This window comes from Dasypus novemcinctus, chromosome 7 (genome assembly GCF_030445035.2).
Source record: "Dasypus novemcinctus isolate mDasNov1 chromosome 7, mDasNov1.1.hap2, whole genome shotgun sequence".
Lineage (NCBI taxonomy): Eukaryota > Metazoa > Chordata > Mammalia > Cingulata > Dasypodidae > Dasypus > Dasypus novemcinctus.
This window is the reverse complement of record NC_080679.1, coordinates 9,739,096-9,766,749: the sequence shown is the minus strand read 5'-3', so window position 1 is coordinate 9,766,749 and position 27,654 is coordinate 9,739,096. Positions and strand designations below refer to the sequence as shown.

Sequence of the window (27,654 nt, the reverse complement as noted above, 5' to 3'; positions counted from 1 at the left end):
GGTCGTAATTTCCAAAAACATCTTGAAATAGCCACACAATTTTCATAGTTAACTGCAATCCTTAGGAACACAAGAGGGAACTAAGCAGGCAACAATTTAAAAGGAACCGCTGAATATAAGTTTCGATCCCCTCCCCCAAAAGAATGGAATTAAAATAAAGAGAAATCAACAGCACTGTGGAATCTCTGAGACTCTTGATGTCTTTTGCTGTGGGCTAAAGTCCCAAACTGAGGTCCAACTTCCAATGTGGCCTCAAACTGGAATCTTTCCAGAGCAGAAGCCGGACAGTAAATATTGACCCCTGGATCAATCGTTTCTGATGGAGGGAAAACGACAGCAGCCGGCCACGTATGATAAAGGGGAGCTGCTCAGAGGAGGGCTTGGACCCCGCGACCCATATAAAGACACTCCCCCTGGCCCTGAACTGGGAGAATTTGTCCCAAGATGGAGAAGATGATGAGGACATGGGCCGTGTTTGTTCTTGCAGTGCACTGCTCAGGTAAGGACTCCACGACAGGCCGCCTTCCGGCCATGGCGCGGCGCTTCCTGTCCGCGGTCTCCGTCTCACCGTGGCCGTGCGCTCGTGTGTGCAGGTTTCCCCGTGTACGACTACGACCCGGCCTCCCTGAGGGCAGCCCTGGCGGCCTCCGTGGCCAAAGTGAATTCGCAGGCGCTGAGCCCGTTCCTCTTCCGGCCCTTCAGAAGCTCAATAAAAAGAGTAAGTGCACTAAGGAGGTCTTCTCCGTCCCTCTCTCCTGCCACTTTTTTCCCCCCACCTTGTTGGATAAACTTCTTATTTTTTCAGTGTAAAAAGAAAATAGCTAATCATCTCCCTCCCTGCTCTTTTGTGGGGGTGGGCAGGAAAGGGATTTAATCATAATTATTGTCCCTGGGCTCTCAAAGCCTCTTCTGATGCCCGAGTCTCCTGCTGGCCTCCTCCTTCTAGACTCTTCTCCTGTTTCCAGACTTTACCCTGCAGGCATCCTGCATTTTCATCCAAGGTCCTCACGGTGCCTTCTGAGGTGTTTTATTAAGAACTGCTCGTTGACTGAAAATGAGCACCCTTTCCAACAAGCTCCTATAGCTTTCAGGAAATACATTCTAGCTTTTTAGTCAAAGAAGCCCACCTTCCTTTGTCAATTTGGAAATATTCTGTTTCCTGTTAGCTTTGAGAAATCAGGAAAAGATGCATTTTCCTAGGCTTGCAACGACTAAATCAGTGATAGGTACAGAAAAAATGCCCTTCAAAGGACAGGAGAAGCACAGCAGGCTGTGGTCCTCCTTTCTGTTCCCCAGGCGATTTTGCCTGCCTGGTTATCTGCCTAAAGGGGCTCTTTTGCAAGTTAGGCACAGACAGACCCTCAAGCCAGTTTTAGGTTAAGGTGGGGCTGGGGGAGATTGTATAAAGCCACGTGTCCTAGGAATGAAAACTGCTGTGAGCCAGGCCTCCTGGGAGCGCGGGTAGAGGGCTGGCCAAAATGCAGAGAGCCCTTGTTCTTTCCCTCTGCCTACTTGCTGGCCTCTCCTCTCCCTCCTGGGCACCAGCTAGCTAGCCTTTAGCTTGTTCACACTCCCACTTCCAAGTGCACATGGCTCATGCTTTCCTATCCCCTTCTCCAAATACATTTCATCTTGAGCCCTCGTCAGAAACCAGCTCGGTTTCTCATTTCAGACTCCCAGGAAATTAATCTAATTGCCCCTGATGGCTTTTCCGATTAGGCCATAGTTGATTAAGGCGGTGGGCTCTCCTTTAGTTAGATGCTGCGAACTGGGCTATGGTGGCCAGAGTGGGGTCACTGGGTCTGGACATCATAGTGTGGAGGCACTGCAAGTTGGTGTGACCAGTTGCTACATCAAAGGTTGACTTTTTCTTGAAGGGCCCTGGGACAGGATAAAAGAAGTCCTTCCTTGCACCCTGGTTGTGTTGGTTTCTACCTTTTACATCTAAGGAAATCCACTTGGGGTGTTGTGGAATCGCACTCTTGCCCAGTTTGCAGGTGAACAGCTTAGGTTTACTTATAATTTTGTGATTGTTCGCTACCTGCAAAAAAAGTTAGTATTTAATTAACTGGATAAAAGCATGAGGACAGTTTCGGATACCATGGAAACCTGGCCGGTGGAGATGAGCTAGCATGAGACAGAACTACCAAGGGCACATTCCAGCCTGTGCGCCATCTTGGTATGCACTCAGAGACCTGTGTCCAGACCACAAGCAGCTTTGTTGAACACACTCACATACGTGTGTGAGAGATCCTTAATGGGTACATAAATGAAAGATGCCTTGCCACCTCTTGTGCACTGCTCTTCTACCTGGAAGTCTGCCAATTCTTGCCTCTCCCAGCCATGTCTGATTATTCAAATTCATTGGTCAAGCTTCATTGACTATTATCTCCACCATGGAGCTTTTTGTCCTCCTTTAGAGAGGGTATTGTCCTTCTTTGAACAATCCTGGAGATTGTAGCTTTTCTCTTGGGAGTGTTTCACACTTGTTTTATATTGTACTTGCTAGTCATGTTTTTTACAAGTGCTTGTGGATGGCCCCAAATGTGCTGATGCTTAGAGATATGCTAAGAGCAAAATCTTCCAGAGAGAGATGAGTGGACAGCTCGCTGGAACTGAGGATACAAACAATTCACAAAAGAAGAAATAGAGATGGGTAGGGAGCATTTTGGGAGAAAAAATCCACACCCTCTAATAGTAAAAAAATAAAAAATAAAGAAAATCAAATTAAAATAACAAAATGAAAAAGAAATCTCCAACACTACTAGAGAGAGCATAAATTGGTAAAATAATCTTTGGAAAGCAAAGTGGAAATATGCTCAACCTGTTCATAGCTTTTGACAACATGGTTTTACTTCTAGGAATATGTGCAAAGGAAATAAATGGTTAAGTCATAATTATATTTGTAGGGGTGTTTTGGGTTAATGTTCAGTGGACGTAGGATGGGGTTGGATTCTTTATCCCCGAGTTTGCTCAATAAGACCGAGATTCTTTTTTTTTTTTAAAGTTATGATAAGATATATAATGGCCTGTATCTGTCATTGCACTGTCATTCAGGACAATTCCAATGTCCCAAAAATGCCCCCATATTATGTATTTTTCCCTCTCCTTCCCCTCAGAACTCTGGAAGCCACTGCTTCCACATCAATGATAAATGTCTCCATTGCTATAATAACAATAAGTCTATAGTAGAATACCAACAAGGCCACTCTAGTCCATCATTCATTCCCCAATCCTGAGGAGTTTGGGATGGTGTTGCCCACTCTGCCTCTAACTGAGAGGGGGTTTAGATTCCATGGGGCAGATGGATGGGACTATTTTGCTTGCAGTTGTAGACTCTCTCTATTCCTTGGGATGGTTGTTGTCCATCATTTCCTTTATAGTTGTCCTGGATGAGTCCAATGAACTGGACAGTAGGTGTTGCAAGTCTGTTGAGATTCACGGTCTGATTGGCACATGGAAAGCCCAAAGATTTACGTCTCTTAGACATAAACCTATCAATTCTAGTATTAACTATAGATTCAAATAGAAGGGGCAGAAGAGCCATGTGTACGGAAACCACAACTGAGTCCAACTCTGTCACACTGGGGAGCATAAATTCCAAAGTAGGGCCCACTGGCAGGCACCAAACTCCTGAGCTATCTGTCCTGCCTACAGTGTCTGGATGTCTCTAGAGCCCTTATAGCCCCACTATTTGAGGTAATATTTACTGTGGCAGTCAATGGGATCCTGCTGAGATGTCCATAAGGGTAACCTCTGGGATGACCTCCTGACTCACTTTCAAGCCTCTTAGCCATATAAACTCATTTGCCTTTACTTTTCTTCCTTTTGGTCAAGGCTTTTTTCCAGTTGCATTGCTAGTTGGTGCTTGGTAGTAATCCCTCGGTGCTAGGGAGGCTCACCCCTGGGAGTCATGTCCCACACTGGGGGTAGGTAATGCATTTATATGCGGAATTTGGCTTAGAGAGAGTCCACATTTGAGCAACAAGGAGGTTCTTAGGAGGTAACTCTTAAGCAACCTCTAATACTAGGCTAAGTTTCAATTTTAAAAGTAAAGTTCATAAGCACAGTCATCAATACCAAGGGCATGTCAATGGTCCATTTCCTTCACTAGTCACTGCCCCTGTACTTGGGGGACTCTTGCTGTCCCATTAGAGAATGCGGCAGAACTCCCCGGGATAGGAATTGGATAGTGTCCACCCATGTGACAATGCCCCATAAACACCTGAACTCATTCATTTGCCTTATAGGTATGCCCCAGTTGCACCTCCTTCCATGCATCCTCCATCACTGCACCAATGATCTCCCCTACCATAGTTGTAACCCTTCTCTGATCCTAAACATTTTAAAAAATGAAACCGACAAAATAACTGAATAAAATTAATAAGAAAATGAAGTAATAATGATAGTTTAAAAAATGACAATGAAATACAAAAAAATTAAAAAGAATTTGAAATAATAAAAAAATTTAAAAATTGGAATTATGCCTTTCATCACTGCAACATCTGCTGTCCTACTGTACAGTGACATTCTCTCCCATTTTTTTCACCCAGTGTCTTATTTTTTTCATTTTATCTTCAAAGAAGCTTTAGGTTACATAAAAGTCATGGATGTAACACAGGGGATTCCCATATACCCAACATCCTCCCCTCTTCCCCTTTCCCCTATTAATAACATTTACGTGCGGATGGTACATTTGTTATAACTGATGTACAAATATTGAAGCGTTGCTCTAACCATGGTCAATGGTTTACATTCTGAAGACCAGGGGCTCTTGACCCTGGCCGCACATTGGCCTCACCTGGAGCTTTACATATTCCCAAGTCCAGGAGGGTGGGTAGACTAATGCAGTGGGAATCTCTGTGGGAGGGGTGCCCAATTCCTTCAATGCCCCCTGGTAATTCCAATGGAATTCAGCCTTGAGAACCATTCGGTTTTACCAACAGATGTGGATCAAATACTCTTGCAATTGTTGCAAACTGCTTACCTCTTAGCCTCCAAGTTTAAAAAAAGATGGGGAGGGTTGAGGCAACGTGACTTCAGCAGTGATGGTTTCCTTGCTCTCACTACAGGTTCACTCATTTTATTTCCTCCATGGACACAACCAGCAAAGAAAGGCCCACACCGTCCTGGTGCTGGGGATGCGGAAGTGAAGGGCAGGGGAGGCCCCTGCTCTCTGAGGGCTCAGATATTGGGAGTGGGAGGAGGGATGGGAGGAGAGACAGAAAGAGAGGAGGGAGAGAGGAGAGGGACAGGGAGAGGGAGGGAGGGATAGAAAAAGAGAAGAGAAGGGAGGAGAGAGAGACAGGAGGAAGGAAAGACAGAGAGGGAGCAGGAGGTAGAGGGAGGGAGGGAAGGACTGGGAGAGGGCGGGAGAGAAGAAGAGAGAGGGAGAGAGGGAAGCGGACTTGGCCCAGTGGTCAGGGCGTCCATCTACCACATGGGAGGTCCGCGGTTCAAACCCCAGGCCTCCTTGACCTGTGTGGAGCTGACCCACGCGCAGTGCTGACGCGTGCAAGGAGTGCCTTGCCACGCGGGGGTGTCCCCACGTAGGGGAGCCCCGCGCACAAGGAGTGCGCCCCGTAAGGAGAGCCGCTCATCCTGAAAGAAAGTGCAGCCTGCCCAGGAATGGCACTGCACACACGGAGAGCTGACACAGCAAGATGATGCAACAAAAAGAAACACAGATTCCCGTGCCGCTGACAACAACAGAAGCGGACAAAGAAGACGACGCAGCAAATAGACACAGAGAACAGACAACTGGGGGGAGGGGGGAAGGGGAGAGAAATAAAAAATAAATAAAAAAAAGACTTATAAGAAAAAGAGAAGAGAGAAGGGAGGAGAGAGAGGGAGGGGAAGGGGGAATAGAGAGGGGGAAAGAGGGAGGGAGAGGAGAGGGAGGGAGAGAGAGCACATAAGTAAGTGAAGATCATTCCACAGAGCGGAGAGCCCTGTGGCGAAATGAACCCAGCTGGCGGGTGGATGGGCCTGCCTGGGGCGGGGGCTTGGTCAGCGGGGGGCAGAGAGGTCTCCCCTGAGCATTGACAAGAAATTCCAGAATTTCAGCCCTGGGGAGACCTGGGCGCGGGGAGGGAGCGGGGTGTGCAGAGGCAGTGTGAGCTCCTGAAGGAGCAGAGGCTGGAGGGAGAGTCTGGCTCCAGCCGGGGGCACAGGGAGAGGAAGGCGAGAGTGAGGTCAGACAGGGGGCCACTGTGGGGGCGTGAGGACCCTGATTCTGAGGATTCTGGGGGCTGTTTTATGGGCAATGGGAAGACCCAGGGAGGGGGGTTAAACAGGGAGAGGGCATGAAGAAACCTGCATCTATAAAAGACCCTTGTAGCTGCACCCTAGAGTAGGGAGCAGGGGACAAAGTGAGCAGAGACCGAGGGCTGGGGGGGGGGGCAGGAAGGTGGGGTGGCTGGATTATCCATTCTTCTCAGATACCCACTGTGAACACGTGGCAGGATATCTTTCTGGATCTTTTCATACTCATATATGGATATAAAATATTTTTTCTTTTTAGAAAAAGGATTATACAATAGCACTGAGAGGAAATTACCACAAATAATTTCAGCAAAAATTTAAGGTTTTACATTTTCTCCATTCGATTCCTTATTCTTGGACATATAGGTTGTTCTACTTTTTTCAAACACCATAGAGCAGAAATGGATGAGCTGAAAGTGAATTACAATAAAAAATAAAAAATGTTAGGCATTTCTTCATATTCTGGAAACCAATAAAAAGTGTTTGAAGATGCAGAAACTTTGCAAAATCATCCCGTGGTTCAATAAAATTATCTACACTTCAAAAAACATTTTGATCTTTTAACTAAGTTTTGCGTTGGCCAATTTGCTTTCATTGAATTGGTGTAAGGTCAATTTCTGAAGTGTTATCTGAGGTGGAGACCCCCAACAATGTGCTCCAGTCGATAGAAGAGTGTTGTTTTAATCTCCAGGCATTTAAAACTTAGGAGGAAACGTAGTTAATAAGTGAGGCAGTTTTAGCCCTGCGTCTTTTCAGAAGACTCCCCTAAATCAGCACTCCGTGTCCTGTGGTACAAGGAGACGTGAGCAGCCCCACGACAAACTTAGAGTTTGCCACGTGTGAAGCAGAATTGTCATGATGTGCCACCATACCTGTGAGTGGTCTGTGCCCTCCCGGGGAGGTGCTGCCACCACCTTGCTCCTCCCTGGGCAGTAGGTTGAGTGTGTTGATGACTCAGTTCCACCACAACGTGGCCTCAGGGGTTTAAAGGGAAGGGGTGATTTGGAGCCTGGGGTGGTTGCCTGGCAGTCAGCTCCTGGTGCCCACCTGGCCTCCTGTCGCCATCTTGTCTCTGCCCCAACCTGTACTCCTTGCAGCCGCCATGATAATTCTGGTTGTAGCTCTTAAAACCCTCTGATAGCTTCACATTGCATTGAGAAGGGTATCTAAAGTCCTGGCTAAAAACCCATGAATCATCTGATTGCCTTCCCACCCCCACCCCATCTCACCAGCTCACCATGTGCACTTCTCTCCTGTGTTCATTTTGCTCCAGCCACAACAGCCAGACTTGCACCTACTGCAGGGCATTGGCTCTGCATTCTTAGACCATGGGCTCCTTCCCATCTTTTAAGTCTCAGCTTCAACTCCCTTCCTTAGAGAGGATTTCCCTGGCAGCTTATCTCAAGCGGTGGCTTTCTCCTTCTACTCCTATTTCCATGCTCTTTGTTTTTCCTTCATAGCATCATAATTCTCTGGAATCAGCTGGTTTATTTTTTATTAACATGATGACTGTCTGGGTATCCACTCTGGGATCTAAGCTGCATGGTGTTTCCCTCACTCCAACTTTGGTTCTGGGCACACAAGGGACACTCAATAAATCAAGGAGACTTCCATGTCATCAGAACTTCACAGATTTCATCAGGAAGTTTAGAATGCTCCCTCAGGATCCAATCTTGGTGGAAAGGGGTAGAAAATAGTGTAAACTCATGCACAGATCAGAACTGATCAAGCAGAGAGCAGGGACTGGATCACACTGTACATTCAAGGTGTACTTGTCATTACTTATTTCAGGAGTTATTAGGAAACTATGGAGCAGTCTTTTAGGTAAATGACATTTAAACACATGTACATGTGAACCATTAGAAACAACGCTTGCTTTGGCATTCGCACACCTTATTCTACTTCCAATTTTGCCACTAAAGTAGTCTGTGACTTTAATAAACCACTTCTTTTTTTTTTTCCCCCTCTGATCTTTGGTTTTTCATCAGTAGGATGAGGGCATTGACCAAGGTGTTTGCTAAGGTAATTTCTAGCTCTCATGGTGGACGCTTTGTTGTTGTGCAGGGAGACACGTTTCTAGCGTTGTGAACTTCAGAAGCACACCTGTCACAAACTTACACTTTACTTTTTGAAGGCCAGTGTCTTGGATGAAGATATCTTGACCATGGATATAGAATTCAGCATTCGAGAAACGACTTGCAGGAAAGATTCGGGAGAAGATCCTTCTACCTGTGACTTCCAGAGGGGTTACTTCGCGGTAAGTGTGCTGGGAAAGTCCACGTTCCCGAAACTTGCACAGGAAAGAGCTGCGCCTTCTTCCGTGGTGGGAAGCCCCACCTGGCCGCTGCCTCGCAGGTGGACACCGCGTTCCCCGGCAGTCTGTGCTCCTGCCTGATGCTGGCAATATGCTCGACACCTCGTTGCCTCGGTTTCCCCTTCTTTAAGATGGGGATAATGGTGGTCCCAAGCAAAATGAATACAAAGAGGCCAACACTAAAGAGAAAGCTCAGCAACCTTGCAAATTCTATCAGAAGCGAATGTAAAACGGCAACCGCGTCCCTGGCCTGTGTCATGCTGTTCTGTAGTTGACTGTAAGTGTTCCAGAGCATGGGATGGCTCTCAGTCAACACCCACAGGAGACCTGTCTGAGCACGGCCACAGCATGAATCCAGTATTTGTTTTCTGACATGTTTACATGCAGATGCATGAGTTCTGCGGTTTTACTGCTTTGTCGGTTTAACTATCACAGGGTCACTTCCCAGCGCTATGAATTCTGAAAAGGTGATTCTTTATTTTTATTATTTGTTTCATTTTTTTTTCTTTTTTTCTTTTTATTTATTTATTATTTTTTAATTATTTATTTATTTTTTTAAATTACATTATGAAAAATATGAGGTCCCATTCAACCCCACCGCCCCCGCCCCCCACTCCCCCCACAGCAACACTCTCTCCCATCATCGTGATACATCCATTGCACCTGGTAAGTTCATCTCTGAGCATCACTGCACCCCATAGTCAATGGTCCACATCATAGCCCAGACTCTCTCACGCATATTTTATTTTATTATTTGTTTCCCTTTTCTTTGTGACTCTGGACCCAATCCAAAGTGTCACAAACATCTATTACAGACAACATTCAAGGGCAAAGGAGAAAAAAGCAAAATATTGGGGGGGGGCTCATTTTTTTTTTTTTCACAAATGGGAAATAATTCAAGGGAGCCCCTCAAGGTTTATGAAGAAAATGTTTGTTCTCCCCGGGGGACTTGTAATGTAGTCAACACCAAAGAGACATTTAAATATTTCATTTGTTTCTGCTTCGGTCTTGACAAATTTTCTTTCTGGAAAAATCAAGTCCCGTGTAAATATTTCTGCGTCATTTCTGCCCTCCCCCCCCAAGCCATGCATGATAGCTTATGGCCTGGGAGAGACCTCAGCCCTTCCTGTGCGCTCCTGAGGCTACGTCTTCTCGCTTTGTCTCCTGCAGCCAGCAGCTGTTTGCAGAAGCACGGTGCAGATAGCGGCCGAGCAGGTGCAGGGCGTGTGGGTCCGCTGCCGCTGGTCCTCCAGCTCCGAGTCGAACAGCAGCGAAGAGGTAGGACCACGGGCGCGACCTCCTCTTGGGCCGTGCCTTTTAGTGTTGGGTGGGCCTGGGAGAGCAGAATGGCGTGAGAGCCGCTGGACCGTCCCTCAGGCGTGGGCGAACCAAGCTCTGCCTCCTCGGCTGGCTTCTCCATCTCTCCACGTGCACTCGAAAATCTTCCTTTCAAAGCCCGCTACTTCTTGCTCTCTCACTCTCCCCCTTTGGGACAGGAGCTCGAAGTAACAATTAGCAAATCCTCCGAGCTCTGGCTCTAAGCCCAGGGCTCCCTAGTGCTGTGGGCTAGTGGAACATGCTGAGCCTGGGTTCCGCACTGCTGACATGCTCTGCCGCTAGGTCAGGACATTTAACCAGCGTGATCCGCAGCTCCTTCATCTGTTAATCGGGAGTCATAAAAAAGGCCTGATCCAGCACCTGGTACTTAATAGATGCTCGGTGAGGCCAAGCCACTTCTTTTTCCCTCAATCTCATTGAAAGTGATTATGCTATAAAATTAATTTTGTATAAACTTCCTACTTGAGATGATAGTATTATTGAGTTGTCTTTTTCGTGACTGCTTTTTTCCTTATTAGGTTGGGAACAGGGATATTTTGATTTGTTCAGTCTAGGGCCATGTGTGACATGAGAAGGATGTTCAGTGAATATTTGTAGAAAGAATAAGAGAAAAGGAAACTGGGGAAGAAATGCTCAAGGATGTGACAGAAAGCGACTCCACACTAGAGATAACTTTCATTATTTGTTCCTTCGTAATAGGATAGTATTCTTGACTGGAATTTAAAACTGTTTCTGCTGTAGTTGAATCTGTCCAACAATATCCTCTCTCTGTTCTTTATAGTTTTCTTCAAACCTCAGAGATTTAATTCTATAATGAAAATAACATTGAGTATAAAATTTCAACTTCAAGAAATATACATGAAAGTTAATGTTCCTATAATATTATGACCGTATCCACATCTTAATTCTTTTTGTATGAAAGTCTATTTGAGCATTAAGAAGTAATGAAACTAATGTACTGAGGTGTTCCTATTTCAGGGGATGGTGCAAGGAGACCGTTGCGTGGCTTTTTACGAGCTTCTCTGCAAAAATCTCAGTTAGGTACAATCTTATTGATTGGTGTTTTCCTGCTGGCAGCTTCTGAGGCTTGAGTATGGCTGCAAGCTTGCCATGGAGCCATACTTTACGGTTCTTATTTTCATGGAGCTAGGGCAAGTATCAAGAGTCTTCTTTTTCGGACTCTGTTAAAATACCCAGGAAGTCAGGTATATATATAGCACAGCTAATAAACACACACACACACATGCACACACTCATGGACCAACTAACGCAAAAATGACAAGGACCAGGGGTATCATTTCACAAATGTTTTATGAGTATTGGTTTTATGATTTACCTAAAGAGTTGGGGAGCCAGCAGGGAACAAGAACAACAGAACGCCAGCTCTTGTGGTGTGGGAGGGTTCAGGGAAGGCGTCCATTCAACAAGAGTAACCCTGACCAGAGGGGAAGCTTCAGGGAGCACACAGAGAGGGGACTGACTACCTTGTGGAGGTAAAGAGGGCTTCCTGGAGGAAGTGACGTGCAAACTGTGAGCTGGAGGATGGTGGAAGCCAGGATATCCCAGGTGCAGGAAAAACCACGTGGGGATACCCTGAAGTTTGGGAGAAGGAGGTGGGTTGAGATGGACGGAAACCCACTGGGCTTGAATGAGTACAATCCAAGCGAGAGGCACAAGGTGAGGCCAGAGAGAAGCAAAGCCTGGTCAAGGTGGTCCTTATGGATGGGTCAAGGATGGGGCAATTGAAGGGTTTTAAGTAGGGAGATGACAAAGTCAGATGAAGAATATTTTGGAACAAAGTAGAAGTAGAGAAGGGGCATGGAGGGGTTGGCAGAACAGGTGCGAGCAGGTACGAGAGGGGGCTAGGGTTTAAGAGGAAATTGGAAATGGGTTTTCATGGATTTTATTACCTGTAACTCAACTGAAATTAATATAATGAATGGCCACCTAATTCAACCCTTCTTCCATCTCTGATTTGGGAAGGTGACTCTGATCTTTTGCCCAGCCCACAAGACTGGCGCAACTTTCTGCGACTTGCAAAGTGAGGACCATTTTGCTTCGCTCCTAGTCCCAAGTTTTGTAAGAAAACTCTGACATTAAATTAGCCCTTGGAACAAATGGGACTTTAAAATAAACTCTCAGGTTGCTTGTCCTTGTAGATTAGGAAATCAAAAAGAATTATGAGTAGGAAAAAAGCGAATTCCCCAAATTAAAGAACTCTGCAATTCCAAAGAGAAAGAAGAAAGCAGGTTGAGAGTTAAAGTAATTCCTGGAAACCCTAAAATGGATTTCTTACATTAAACAGAAAAAAAAAAATCAGAAAACAGCTGTTAACCATTCTCGTAAAATAAATGGTGCTATTAGTAACGTGAAAGAGAAAAGACTAAGGGAATTTAGTAATCAAACAAATAAATCATTGTTGGAATCAGGAAATAGAAGAAATAAAACTGGGAAAAACAGTGATGAAAATATAGAAGAATATAGAAAAATTTCCAGAGAAAGGAATATAATATACAGCAAGATAGCAGCCATGGAGAGTAAAGAAAAAAGTTCAAATTATGATTAAAGGGGACTCAAATAACAACAAATGGAAATTAGCTTATGTCATAATGAGAGAAAATGTCCCATAACATAAAGAATTTAGATTTTCCACTATATAAATTTTAAAAGTATAGCAGCCATAAGGAAATTTGAGAAGATAAACTTCTAAATTTGGCTAATTTCGCCTCTCTTTAATCATACAGATATTTGTAGTATGGGTAGTTGTTTTCATTTTTATTTTTGAAAGAGAAACACAAAGAGGATAAAAGGTTTCTATATGGCACATAGGCACCCATTCTACGAAATAATGGCATAATTGCCATGAAGTGTGCTATGCTAAAACTTGTAGGTTAATGCTCCCTTTTTACTTTCCTTAACTTCCAGGGGGTCAAGTTGATTTTCTACAAATCCTTCTGTTTCGGAGCAGATGGTATGAGGGTGACTAGGGTTTCAGGGAAGAGACCCAAAACAGTCCAAAAGAGAGAAAGTGAGGAAGAATAACTGAACATGTATTCTGAGCCTGGGGAGGAGAGGTGACAGCATTTAATTTATTTACTGTCTTTTATGTTTGTCACTTGCCTCATTTTGAACTGTTTATCAGTCAAGATTCTTATGGTTTCAAAAGATAGAAATCCAACTAGAGAGAGCCTAAACCAAAGAATCACATACCCAGAAAGGAAAGGAGCTGGTCTCGTGGGAAGCTCAGTTCAGGGCCGTCACTGTTTGTGTGCATTTTCATTCTTGTTAGCTGTTCCAGAGTCATATTTTATCCTCTGAGCGTGGGAGGAATAGCGAGTCTTTCCCTTTAGTGCCAATTAGTGACATTTCTTGGTATAGTCCAATTGGACTAAACTATACAATCACTCTTTTGAAGTGAACAATTCACTGTTTATTAGTGAATTCACAGAGTTGTGTAATGTTACCACTATCTAATTTTAGGACATTTTTATCACCTTACAAAGAAAGTCCCTACTTGTTAGCAATCACTCCCGTTTATAGCAACTACCAGTTTATTTTTTGCCTCTATGGATTTGCCTAAACTGGCCATTTTATATAAACGGAATCATATACTATATGGTCATTTGTGACTGGTTTCTTTCACTTAGTGTCATGTTTTGGAGGTTCATTTATGCGTAGCATGTATCAGTATTTCATTTCTTTTTATTGCTAGATATTCCATTGTATAGATATACCATGTTTGCTTTATCTGTTCATTGGTTGATTGACATTAGGTTGTTTCCTCTTTTTGAATATTGTGAATAATGCTGCTCTTAATATTTGTGGACATGTGTTGATATGGACATGTTTTCAGTTTTCTTAGGTATAGACCTACAAGTGGAATTGCTGAGTCACATGGTAACTCAATGTTGAACTTTTTGAGAAACTGCCAAACTGTTTTCTAAAGCCAACTCATGATTTTACAATCCCACTAGCGATGTATGATGACTCCAATTTCTCCACATCCTTGTCAATACTTGTTATTGTCTTTTTAATTTTAGCCCTTCTAGTGTGTGAATTGGGTTTCACTGTGGTTTTGGTTTGCATTCCCTAATGATTAATTATTGGCAATTTGTATATCTTCTTTGTAGAAATGTCTATTGAAATCCTTTGCCCATTTTTAATTGGGCATTTGTTATTTTATTGTTTTATAAGAGTTCTCTATATATTCTGGATGTAATTCCCTTGTCAGAGATAAGATTTTCAAATATTTTCTCCCAGTCTGAGTTGTCTTTTCACTTTGTGTCCTTTTAAGCACAAAAGTTGAAAAATTTTCTAAAGCCTAACTTATTTATTTTTTCTTTTGTTGTTAGGACTTTCAGTATCATATTTAAGAAACCATTACCTAATCCAAGTTCAGAAAGATTCAAGCTCATGTTTTCTCCTAAGAATTTAATATTTTATACTTTTAACATTTACACTTAGGTCTGTGATCCATTTTCAGTTAATTTTTGTATATAGCATTTGTATTAGTCCAGCCAAAGGGGTGCTGATGCAAAATACCAGAAATTGGTTGGTTTAAGGGTATTTATTCGGGAGAGAAACTTAGAGTCACAAGGCCATAAAGAGTAAATTACTTCCTCACCAAAGTCTGCTGCCATGTGTCAGAGCAAGATGGCTGCCAGTCTTTGTGAAGGTTCAGCCTTCCTCTTCCTCCTAAGGCTCCATGGTCCTAGCCCCTTCCTTTCTCAGCTGTAGGTCAGCATAAGGCTTGTCTCTCTCCCTGGGGCTTGCTTCTCTCTGGGCTCAGATGCTCTGCTATTTCCACAAAGCAGGCTGTACACTGATAGGCAAATGGCTCATCTCTCTTCCCAGGGCATCTGCCATGTTTAATGGAACCTTCTCTCTTTCCTCATGAATCTGGTTCTCTGTGCATTTACTTCCTGGGGCTCCAGCATCAAAAACTAAAACTCTCTTCTCTATCATGTCTTTTCTTTGTGAGTCCCCGCCCACCAAGGCCCAATCAAATCCTTAATTATAATTTAATCAAGTAAAAATGAAACCTCTGAATTTAATACTATCTAATATGCCCAGAGGAATAGACCAGTTTACAAACATAATACAATATATATTTTTGGAATTCATAAATAGTATCAAACTGCTACAGTGTTGTATTAGTCACCAAAGGGGTGCTGATGCAAAGTACCAGAAATCTGTTGGTTTTTATAAAGGGTACTTATTTGGGGTAGAAGTTTACAGTTACAAGGCCCTAAAGAGTCCCACTCAAGATTAGTTCCGTACTAAACTCTGTTCCACATGTTAAAGCAAAATGGCGGGTGACATCTGTGAAGGTTCAGCCTTCTTCTTCCCTCTTAAGCCTTTGTGGGTCCAGTTTCTTCCAATCTCAGTTGTAGGCTGGCCTAGGACTTGTCTTTTTCCCTAGGGCTCGTTTCTTTCCGGGCTCAGCTGCTCTGATCTCTTCACAAGGTCAGCTGTAAACTATCAGGCGAATGGCTCCTTTCTCTTCCTGGGCCCTTGCTGTCTCTCTTTCTCTGTGTATCTTCTCTGTGCTTCTACTTCTGTTTTCTTGATTGAGTGTCCATTTTCATATATTCCACCAAGGGGGTGGGGACTGAACCCTGCATGCCCTAATGACATGGTCAAATCAAAGCCCTAATCTTGAATTAATCAGGTAAAAGTAAAGCTTTTGAATTTAAATCAATCAAAAGATATCATACCCAGAGGAACAGACCAGTTTACAAACATGGTCAATATCTCTTTCTGGAATTCATAAATAATATCAAACTGCCACAGGTGTGAGGTAGGGTCCAATGTCATTCTTTTGCATGTGGATCTCCAGTTGTCCCACATGTCATTGGATTGTCTTGCCATTTGTCCCCTACTGGGCTAGTTCATGTGGTGTTGGCCAGGAGACTACCAGTGACTTCAGGATGGAGAGGCTCACAGTTGGGCAGCTCAGACTCCAGGCAGAAAGGAGCCAGCCTACTTTGTAACTATTGCGTGGACGCTGAGTGGCTGCATGAAGACTCCTAGTGCACACCTTTTCTTAACTGACTTCATAGAGAGAACCCTGTAAACTCTGACCTATTTGCAGTCTGTTTGCAAGTCCATATAACAAGGGTCTGTCTTCCTCATCCACAGCAACATTTGGGTGCACATTCTGGGTCTAGTGGAAAGTTTTTGGTCCTTATAAATTTCATGTAAGTTGTTCTTCTCCACCCGCTTTCTTAAATATACATATTTGATGCCACATTCAATGTAATATAGTGTAATATATTGCCTTATTTCCTCAAAAAAATAAATTAAATAATACATCTAAATCCTCCAGATGATATTTACATTTTTACAGTGTCTTTCCTTTTCCTTTCTTTCTTATGTCGAAACATATTGATGCCTACATTTATTTAGATGATTTTTGGGGACATATTTGGATCCTATAAAAGGAGAAACAATTATCTGCTAGGTAAGTTGAGATTTTTTTCTTTTTCTTTAAACAGTTTCATATTGCAGCCCTTTGTTGGGCTGTATTTGAAAGTAGAATACTTATATAACCGCTGAATGATTACAGTAACAACAGAAAATACGTAATTTCTTTAGCCTTTGTTATTTTCTTAACACTACGTAGTAATGAAGCAACATTTCGTTTAGATATCCTTTTATATTTATAGAACATTTTCCATCATGATTCCATATCATGTCTCAGAATCTCTGTCAAATAGTCAAAGCAGATGTTGGTTTTTCCTGCTAAGAGGATCACATACCATGAGCATGCTTGTTCTGTCCTAGGTGCACCTCAAAATACAGTAATGTGCAGTGGGATAAGTGGGACTAAAACTCACCTGATGAATTGGGGCTGAACTCTCTTTCATCCAAATCTTAGAGCTGACTATCCACTAGTGTCTTGGTGGGAGGAGGAGAGGTTCTCCTTAATTCCTTTTTGTACGGTTTCCTATTTAAGGTTGGATTGAGTTCGTGTTCTATGGATTAGGAGCCCTTTTTTTTTTTTTTTTTTAACAACCCTGAAGCTCTTTCCTGTAAGTATGATGGTGGCAAAACTACTTCCTTGTTTAAGAGAGTATTTGTGGCATCCATAATAAAATCACAAGAAGCAGACTTGACTCAATAGATAAAGTGTCTGCCTACCACATGGGAGGTCCACAGTTCACACCCAGGGCCTCCTTGACCCGTGTGGAGCTGGCCCACGTGCAGTACTGATGTGTGCAAGGAGTGCCATGCCATGCAGAGGTGTCCCCACATAGGGGAGCCCCATGCGCAAGGAGTGCGCCCTGTAAGGAGAGTTGCTCAGTGTGAAAGAAAGTTTAGCCTGTCCAGGAGTGGTGGCTACACACATGGAGAGCTGATGCAGCAAGATGATGCAACAAAAAGAGACACAGATTACTAATGCCATTGACAAGAATACAAGTGGACACAGAAGAACACACAGTGAATGGACACAGAGAACAGACAACTGGGGCGGGGTGGGGGAAAGGGGAAAGAAATAAATAAAAATAAATCTTAAAAAAATAAAAAATAAAATCATAGAACATTCTGGAAGTAGGTTAAAAAGTCTTGTCAAATAACTATCCCTGTGTTTCAGATGTCATTCCTGGTGAACTCAGAAGTGAACAGCTGAATGGAAGGTCACGTGGTAAGTGAGTCTACATTCTTCTATAGGACACCAAGAGACCCTGCTAAAGCCGTTTCATGAGTTAATCCCCTGATACAGAATGTTTTAAGTGAAAATGAAAGGAACAGTACTACATAAACTTGCTTTGCAAATCATTAAAAAGTTAACCTCAGGGAAGCAGATGTGGCTCAACCAATTGGGTGCCAACCTACTGCATGGGAGTCCTGGTGCCTCCCAAAAGAAGATGAGTAGATGCCACCCCTGCTGCAATGAGCTATACACCACCCCTGCCGCAATGAGTTAGACACCGCCCCTGTTGCAACAAGCAGATGCCACAAGCCAGAAGATGCCGCAGCCTGTGGGGAGCAGATGTGGCTTAGGCCACTGGGCACTTGCCTCTCATGTGGTTGGTCCTGGTTTGGTTCCAGTGCCTCCTGGAGAAGGTGAGCAAGCAATGAGCAGATAGATGAGAGACCCATCTGGGGGGAGGGATGTGGATAAATAAAGAACAAAAGGTAAATAAATAAATCTTAAAAAAATAAAATGACTTGCAGTCAAGATGTCGCCCAGGGCTGTGATCTCATCTGAAGGTTCATATAGACTGAAGGATCCACTTCCAAGCTGGCTGGCATGGTTCTGGTGGACTCCGGTTCTTCATGTACTGTTGGACTGGGCTTCGGTTTCTCATCATATGGACCACTCCAAAGGGTTGTCTGAATGTCCTCAAGGTATGACAGCTGGCTTCCCCCTGAACAAGAGAAAGAGAGACAGAGAGGTTGAGCAAGCAAGAGAGCTCTCAAGATGGAAGGCACCGTCTTTTATAAACTAATATGAGAAGTGACAAACCCTCACTTCTGCCACATTTTATTGATCACACAGACCAGCTCTGGCCCAGTGTGGGAGCAGACTATCCAAGGGTGTCAATACCAGGCAGGACTCATTGGAGGCTACCTTGGGGGCTGGCTAGTGCTTTCAATGAATGTCATTTGGGGTAAAAAATATTTTATGGATATAAATTAATTTGGAAGATCCTTTTAGGTGCCTCAGAAGGTAACTCCAGAGCTGAATTATTAATTTTGAGCCTTGAGTCTTGGCAGCACCAGTGACACAGACGTGCTATCATCTCAGAGACTGCTTTGAACTTGACAATTTAATTCAGCAAGCGAAGCACTGGGAAGCCCCCTTGGAGGAAGAAAAGATGAATGTGACATTCTCTGCCCTTGAGGGATTTCCGGTAGTGGATGAGATGGAGGACACCTGGAAATGCAAAGTGAAGAGGATTAAGTACTGAGCTCAGTTGTAATACACCAAAGAAAAAATAAGGAATAGCTTGACAAGGAAGATGCAGTTATTGTGTTTCTCAGGTATTCTCTTGGCAGTTTGGGTTCTGGTCATGCTAGTCACAATCATTCTCAGTAATTTCTATTTCCAAGGTCTGTGTTGTGTTAGATCTGGGTGTGACGGACAGAGCCCATACATTTCCTTTCCATCTTCAGAGATCACGAGAAGGGGCTTTCCTCCTGGAAACAGAAGACACCAAGACCGCTGGTACAGAGCAAGACTACATTCTGGCTTTGAGTAACAGCCTTGAGGTAAGAGAACACAGATAAAAACAAGTGTAGTTTGAAATAAAAGCCACGTGGAGTGAACATCTTAAAACTTAAGCTTCTACACCTCCAAACACCTGTCATAATGTTACTCAGCCCACATTCCTATCTTTCTACCTCCTCTTTCCTTCCCCCGGATGCTGCTCCCTCACCTGTCTCTCGGATCTCAAACTTTCCCCCAGGGTTTCTTTGTCACTAATGTGATCTAGTCTCCCCATCCTCAGAGCAAACAAACAAACAAACAAAACAGCCTTGGACCAGTCTCCCCCATCCCAGCAGCTGCCTTCCCTTCATCCTTTCCATCATCGCCAAGCTACTTGACTGCAGTTGCTGCCCAATATCCTCACTTTCCAGTCATTTTTCTGAATTTTGCCAACTGGATTTGAATCCTTCAATCTATTAAAACTGCTCTGGCTTCCTTTTCTTGACCTATAATTTAAATCCTGGTGACCATTTGTATTATCTCCTTATCCCAACTTCATTATTCTACAAATTACTCTTTCAACACAAGTTGCCTGACTTTAACTATCAGTGATATGTGATCACTTCCCAATGTGCACCTCTTCACATATTTTATTTCAACTGCCTACTGGATCCCACGAGCTCCTGAAACACAAGCAGCCTCTTCCCAAGCACTCTTTCTTTCTTTATATATTTAAAATAATATATATTTTTTATTTTTTAAAAGATACTTAGATTACATAAATGTTACAAAAAATATATAGGGATTCTCATATTCCTCACTCCCTATACCTCCCACACCCTCCCACATAAACAACACCCTTCATTAGTGTGGCCCATTCACTGCAATTGATAAATGCACCCTGGGGCATTGCCATTGAGCATGGACCATAGTTGACATTGTAGTTTACACTCTTTCCCACACAATTCTGCATGTTATGGGAAGATATAAAATGGCCTAGATCTGTTGTTGTAATGTATTCAGGACATTCCCAACCCTTTTTTCATCAAAGGTATCACCATCTGCCTAATTTGCTGAAGCTAAAAACCTTGGGGGCACCACTGACTCTTCTTTATCCTTGTTGTTCTTCTCTCAACAACCACAGGGGTCCAGGCTTACTGATTTTACCCACACATTTCCTCTGAAATTTGTCTGTTGTTTCATTACCATCACCACTGGACTGTGGCCTGCATTCTTGCCTCAAGTCCAGTCCCAAACCGATCGCCTTGCATGTGATCTTTAGGTTCATCTTTAGACACAGAGGACACTCTGACCCTTCCTCGCTTAAATTGTTTGACACACACTTAACTTTGGGGTAAAGCTGCGCAAGAATCAGACCCTGGGCCAAGGGAAACAGCAGCCTATTTGCCCGTTGGCAATGGAGCCCCGGCTTACCAAGCCCACCTGAGTATATCTGAGCCACACCTGTATAAATTGCCAGCCACCAAGGAGGGAGTAACTGTGGCAATGTGCTTGCAAAGCCTTCCAAGTGCTAATGGGACATCATGAAGGGCACACTTCAAAGGAATCTTAGGATGCAATTATAGACTGTGATTCAATGCAGAGTCAGTTTTACACATACACATACCAACGTGCACACAAGTTAATAATAAAGCTTGAGAGTGCATGGGCTTTACAGTTTACATAATGCTTGCAAGTCTTCAGGATAAAGTCCAAACTCCCTAGCATGGCCCACAGAGCACTCCGTGGTCTGGCCCTGCCCCCTTGTCCAGCCTTCTCTCTCCGGCCGCCTAGCTCTAAGCTCCAGCAGTACCGAAGTGCCTGCAGCCTCCTGCTGCGCCCTCTGCGTGAAATGCCCATCTGTCACGCAGGCCACAGCTCAGTGGCCGTCCCTTGGGAGGTCCGCTCTGCTACCTTTTAGTCAGAATTGACTTCTGTCAGGAGCCTCTGTAGGGTCCTCGCCACGGGGCCCTGCTTGTTTCCTCTGCCCCCTACCACCCACCAGCTGGCCAGCAGACTCCCCAAAAGCAGGGCTCCTGGAACTTTCTCTGCCATCATCTCCCCTGTGCCCCATACAGAGCCTGGCTCAGTAAGGGCTCAGCAACTATTTTTTGAGCAAATGATGAAATCCTTCACTTTAGGTTCTTGATACCCTTTTAAAAAATAGTGGTTAAGTGTAGTATAATGAATGTTTACACACTGACATTTGAAATAAATCAACTGACGTTTTTCTAAAATAGAAAGAAAAATTCCCCAGTGAGGCTGTATTGGATGAGAGTTGCACATGGTAGGTTTTGTTTTAATTGATGGTGCATCCTAAAAATAAAAACCAGTTTTTCACTGAGATCAAGCAACTACTCATTAAGAAGGAATGGACTCATCATGTTCCTTTTTCCATAAATGTAAATCGCTTCTTTTTGCTCTATAGAGCAAACTTGGGAAGGGTGTGTGTGAAGGATTCTCAATGGATTGACTGTATTGTATTTAATAATAATATGAATATATTAGGTGTGTGTACATATGTGAATTGCAATGTAAAATTTGTCATTTGATTTCTATCAATGAGGAAATTGCTTAAAAAGCCTCTTTAAAGGCAGCACCGACCAAAGGCCAATCCCAGTTTTGTTCCTGTCCTCCTGTGACCTTTAGCTGGGCGGGTTTCCACACTGTTCTCTGAGTTTCCTAGAATCACAAAACGAAGCTGATAACACCAGCCCAGGGCACCCAGTAGAGTTTGTCTGGTTCTAAGCCTGCTCACCACTTCCCAGCCACGAGGCTACCGCTACATCCCTTAGCTTCTCAGGGCTCAGTTACTTCAAAGGCTTATTTTAATACTTGCTGTGTTTCCACTTGACTATGACTTTCTTGAGGATACATTAATTATTTTAGTTTAATAACAAGTACAACTATTATTAATGATATGTCTGTACTGAATTATTAATAACAGTATCCTTTATTTCATAATGCTATGAACAGTTACAGAATAAAAAAGGTCTAATAAGATTGGAAGGAAGAACTGAATGAATGCATGGTCAGAATCAGAATTACTGCTTTTGACTTTTGAGTTACGTTTTTTCCTATGGGGAGCTCTTTGAAGGTGGAAACTCTGGCTCAGTGATCCTGGAACTCCCAGAGCATGGCCTGGTTGCGGCAACAAAATAGATGCTGAGTACATATAATAGTAATTCTAGTATACTAGAATTCTTTCAGTTTGCTAGAAAAACATTTAATATATAGGAGTGGGTAGTGAAATGTAATATTTAAACAATGAGCTCAAAAATTTTTTCTTATTTGCTGCTCTAAACTAGGAAACATGGAAAATCCGGTCTGAGCTCTCACATCGAAAGGACTCCACTTGAGAGTCCTGTGCTTTCTTAATCTTTGTAGCTAGATGAGTTCTGACTTTTTAATTATGAGGCGTCTTAGTTTGCCAAGGATGCTATGACAAATACCACACAATGGGTTGGAACGCAGTGTCTTGGTTTGGGGAGCTGGGAGTCCAGCCCTGGGGGTTGGCAGGGCTGGCTTTCTCTTGGAGTCTGGAGCGTTCTGGCATGTGGCCATCTCTCTCCTGTGTCTGCTCCTCTGGTGGACAGTGGCTCTGGCTTCCTCCTCCTGCTCTGTCATCTGTGTCTCTTCCTAGATTTCCTCTCCTTGCAGGAGCTCCCATCATGGGCTTAAGGCCCACCCTGACTTCATGACTCATCTAAGTAGGCTCTTCACAGATGGGTTGACATCCACAGGACAAGGGGTTGGGAACTGGACTTTTCCTCATGAGTGCCATGATTCAGTCCCTAACACGTAGTGGCCAGAAAACCCTCTGCACCCAAACCCCAGCAGCTCGAGTGAGCCCCAATGCTGGTTGTTGCAGAATTCTTAAAGCATGTACCCGTGAGTGGCGAAGGAGGCCTGCTCTTATTGAGGCCTTCGTTAATGACTGCTTGGCTAAAAGACCCAGACTTATAAATTTGTCGAGTTATTCAACAGGTATTCATTGGATGCCCACTTTGCCCCTGGCCCCTGAGCCAATGAAGGTCAAGATGCTCTCATGTGCCTGGGGCTGTGCTTGGGCCCTTCACACTCATTACCTTATATAAATCTTGCAGCAAATCAAATGAAGTTCTCTGGTACTTGTCCCTACTTTGTAGATGAGAAAACTGAAGCGTTTAGAGACCCAGTATCAGAAGGAGCAGTGCAGCTGGGATTTAGTGCTTGACGTCTGTCTGTCTCCAAAGCCCCTCTTTTCCCTCCCTGTGATATTCTACCTCAAGTCAAAATCCATTTTTAGAAAATAGCATGAGCGGGCAAAACCTCAAGGATTATATGTTTAAGATACTTTGTCATGCGTTGGGTGAGCTAGATATGTAGTAGCCAGCTAGAAAACAAGGATTTTAACTGACCGGAAGTGTTAGCAACATTCCTACCTGACATTAAAAATCACAATTGTACGTGGGAGGTGGCAACCACTGAAACCTGGGCCACCTGAACTCCAGGCCTGAATAAAGAGCAGACTGCCTGACCTGGCCACCCAGATATTCCACAAAGTGCTCAAAACCTTTTCTTCCTCCTGCATCCAACTCATCTTTCTAGTTCTGATTACCCAGGCTGGAAATGGCTCTACCCCGACCTCCTTCAGTCACTGAGCTCGACTAACCCTTTCTCTGAAATGGTTCCCAGCTCTGCCCCCTCCCCTTCATGCTTTCTCTTCCAGATCTGGCCTCATCACCTCTAGCCTCGTGTGTCCAGCAACTTTCTGACGCCTCCATCTAGCTCCCTTCCAAGTCACCTCTTTGTCACCAGTTATCTTAACACTGGTCCTTATGAGGTCAAGGGTCCCTGCTCACCTGGAGAAGAGGTCTAAACTCTCAACGTGGCACATGGGATTCAAACCCCATTCCCAATGACCTGGCCGCCGCCTGCATCCCCGGCTCCATCTCCAGCTTCTCTTTGCTTCGCAAGTCATTGGAAGAGTCTCACACATCTGATGGTTCCCACCAGCTCCATTCTGGTTCCCATCTCCACTTCCAGGCCCTGCTGCTGGAGAACCATAGCCTGGCACCTCAGCTTCTCCCCTGAGTCTAGCCCACGTGTCTTCCTGTAGGAACCCCTTTCTTGCTCAGACCCACACCTTCCTGGACACTCTGGCCACGTGCATCTCTGGAATTGCATTTGCTGTGCTGTGCTATGTTTACTTCTATCTTCTTTCCTGGTTTGTGATTTTTTTCTTTTTTGAAGCCAGGGACTATCCTTATTGATCTTTGTAGCCCCTAATAGCTGCTCAATGCATAGATGCTTATCGAGCAGATGAATAAATGAACAAATGACCATTCCCCCCTCCAACCCCCCACCTTCAGGTGACCACAGCTCTAGCCAGTGGTTTCTTTACTGGCTTGATTGGTTTCTTTCCTCTCCTCACAGCACAAAGCACCTCCTTAGACCAGCTTGAGTTCCAGTATCTGCCTGCAGCCTCTCCTCGAGAGACTCCTTGTCCCTCTGTTTTTGAGATCGGATCTTCCTTTCTTGGGCTGCCTTGCCATCCCAAGGCTCAGTTGATTCTTCTCTTCGCCGAGGTATCTCACACTCATTTCTTTGCTCAAGGACGTGGCCACTTGGCAGGAGTGAGCTAGACTCCCTTGCCACCTGGGATCTGTTCTGGAATGGCTTGCAGGCATTCTGGGTTCTGCTCCTCTGTAGCAAGAAGGTGAAGCACCTGCCGCAGAGGTCTAATCCCCCTCTTCCTTCTCTCTTTTTACAGCAAAATGCACTGGAAGGAATGGAATTTTCAATGAAGAATACATGTTTTATGACTTGTGTAATTTTCCCTTTGTTCCGTTCCAGTCAATAATAAATGTCTTGCTTTTCCTTTTTTTCATTGCCTGATTTTTAAAAACAGTTGTAACTATCAAATTTTCAGGTGAGATGCGAATGACATGAGAAGTGGTATTAGTTAAGGGTTTTATGGAGTTGAGGACTCATGAAGTGGCCACGCTTCACATAATGATGTGAAATGCATGTTTAAGATCAATTGACAATGGTTACAAATCCCGTTATTAAAAGACAGTTCGTTCCAGGAATCTCAGTTCAGAAGAGTGTTTGCCTTTCCTTTTATGCCTAATTTTAATTTCTAAAAGGGATCTGGTGATTAGGGGGTGAGAGCTACCACCCTCCCCACCAAAATAATGCCATTGCTTCTTTCCCTTCATGTTTCTGAAGGGAATCAATAGCAATGCGAGTTTTCTGTCAAAGCAAGTATTGCTGGGAGAGTACCTGTGTGATTTGCAAGCCACTCATTTAGAAATACGCTCTGATTTGGTATCAGTCTGTTCAGGTGCTGACCAGGAAGAGGCTTCTGCTATGAGAGGATTTGAAGGGCGTGAGAACCCCCAAATCCGATCACATGTCATCCGTCCAACTGACATGCAGCTCAGTTCCCACTGCTCAAGAGCTCACACATCCCTGAGAATTATTTTCTGTAATGGACAATACACTGAGTCATTAGCAGTCATATACTCCTTGATTTAGATGTGATAAACTGCTTTACCTACCAGAGCTTTCATTATTTTAAAGATTTATTTTATTTATTTTGCTCCCCTTCCCCCTGTTGTCTGCTCTCTTTGTCCATTTGCTGTGTGTTCTTCTGTGTCTGCTTAAATTCTTGTCATGTGGCACTGGGAAACTGTGTACTTTTCTTGTTGTGTCATCTTGTTTCATCAGCTCTCTGTGTATGCAGTGTTACTCCTGGGTGGGTTGTGTTTTTCTCATGCAGGGAAGCTCTCCTTATGGGGTACACTTCTTGTGCATGGGGCACCCCTATGCGGGGGACACCTCTGCATGGCATGGCACTCCTTGCGCATGGCAGCACTGCATGTGGGCCAGCTCACCACACAGGTCAGGAGGCCCTGGGTATCGAACCCTGGACCATCCATATGGTAGGTGGATGCTCTATCAGTTGAGCCACAACCGCTTCCCTACCAGAGCTTTTAAATATCTCTTAAAGTTGGTCTCCACCCCACTTCATCCTCCAATATTTTTCCAGAACTTTTCTGAATAGTCCAATATGTTTATTTTATTTCAACTTTAAGGTTAGCTTGTCAAGTTATGAAAAAATATTCTATTGGTATTTTGAACCAAATTCATAGGTTAATTCAGGAGAAATTTATATCTTTTAAATTTTGAGTTTTCCTCTTTAAGAATAGAATAACATATATATTCCATTAAAAAAAACTTCTTTTATGTCTCTCACCTACACGCATAAAACAAGTACACATGTACCAAGAGACATGTTCATAAAATATTTTGGATGAAAGTCAGCAGTGTTCATTTAATTGTAATCATTATAATGAGCACTCTAATAATAGCACATGTCAAAATTTAATAAGTGTTTGAAATGCATAGGTACTACTGTCCTCCAAATTTACCAACAATTTATTGAAATTATAAGGGTATTAAAAGAAAATTCACAAAATTCTCAATGACGTATTAAATAATATTCTGTTGATACACTGGACAAATGAAAATGTAAATAGGAGGAAAGTGACATATACAGAATGGCTGTGTTTAAAATAAGTGGCAAGTTCAAAGTACAATTAAACTTTTGCACTCTGGGAAAAAAAAAAAATAGAATTTAACAGTTTTTAATATGGGTTCTGTGTATTTATTTCAAAATTTATTTATTGGTATTATTTTGTGTTTCTTTTATAAACGGGGTCTTTAGTCATTAGATATTCATAATTTAAAATATACTATAAAGTTGATATTTTAAAATAAAATTGATATATATTAAGTATATATTGATAATACTGAATTCTCATATTGTTTATAATAGGTTTTCCAAAGATACTCTGTAGTATTCAAGGTACACAGCCATAACTTTTTATTTTTACTTCCTCCCTTCCAGTTTTAAATGTGATTTCTTTCTTTTCTCTGCTTTCTTTGATGAGTATATTCTAACAACTTTAAATCACAGTGTGGTAATGAGCACTGTTGTCTTGTACCTTACTTTGATGGCATTCTAACAAGCACTTTAATGTTTTATCATTAAGTACAATACTCACTTCCTGGTTTGGTGTAGGCAATGCCTATATATATATATTTTTAATTAATTTATTGAAGTATATCACTCATACCTAAACATACACAAACAGTAAGTGTATAGTAATAGATGCGAACTTACAAAACAAACATATATAATACCATACAGGACTCTCATAACTCACCCTACCACCAATACCTTACATTGTTGTTAAACCTTTTTAACTAATGATTACAGAACTTTGTAAAGGGAAGTGGATGTGGCTCAAGTGATAGAGCTTTCACCTACCATATGGGAGGACCTGGGTTTGATCCCTGGGGCCTCCTGGTGAAAAGGAAGAAGAGAAAGCATGCCTGCGTGGTGAGCCAGTGCCCGCACAAGTTCCCACATGGCGAGCAAGTGCCTGTGTGAGGGAGTCACACAGCAAGATGATGATGCATCAAAAAAGAGACAAGGGGAGAGTCAAGGTAAAGCACAACAGAAACCAGGAACTGAGGGGACAAAATAACAAGGACCTCTCTCCCCATCAGAGGTCTCCAGGATTGAATC

General features: G+C 43.3%; 1 protein-coding gene across 2 annotated transcripts; it reads left to right on the top strand.

Annotated features, from left to right (window-relative positions):
* Positions 1-317: 317 nt before the first annotated feature.
* On the top strand, positions 318-27,654 carry SPP2 (secreted phosphoprotein 2). Of its 2 annotated transcripts, none has more exons than XM_058299857.2 (8): positions 318-499; positions 594-718; positions 8,399-8,521; positions 9,749-9,856; positions 16,325-16,379; positions 17,514-17,564; positions 19,040-19,135; positions 27,636-27,654. In XM_058299857.2, exons 1-7 carry the CDS (start codon positions 445-447, stop codon positions 19,123-19,125), a joined length of 603 nt encoding a protein of 200 aa, XP_058155840.1. In that variant the 5' UTR covers positions 318-444; the 3' UTR covers positions 19,126-19,135; positions 27,636-27,654. The 2 variants fall into 2 exon arrangements, with proteins under 2 accessions (XP_058155840.1, XP_004471519.2); XM_004471462.5 differs by lacking the exon at positions 27,636-27,654 and adding an exon at positions 24,829-24,940.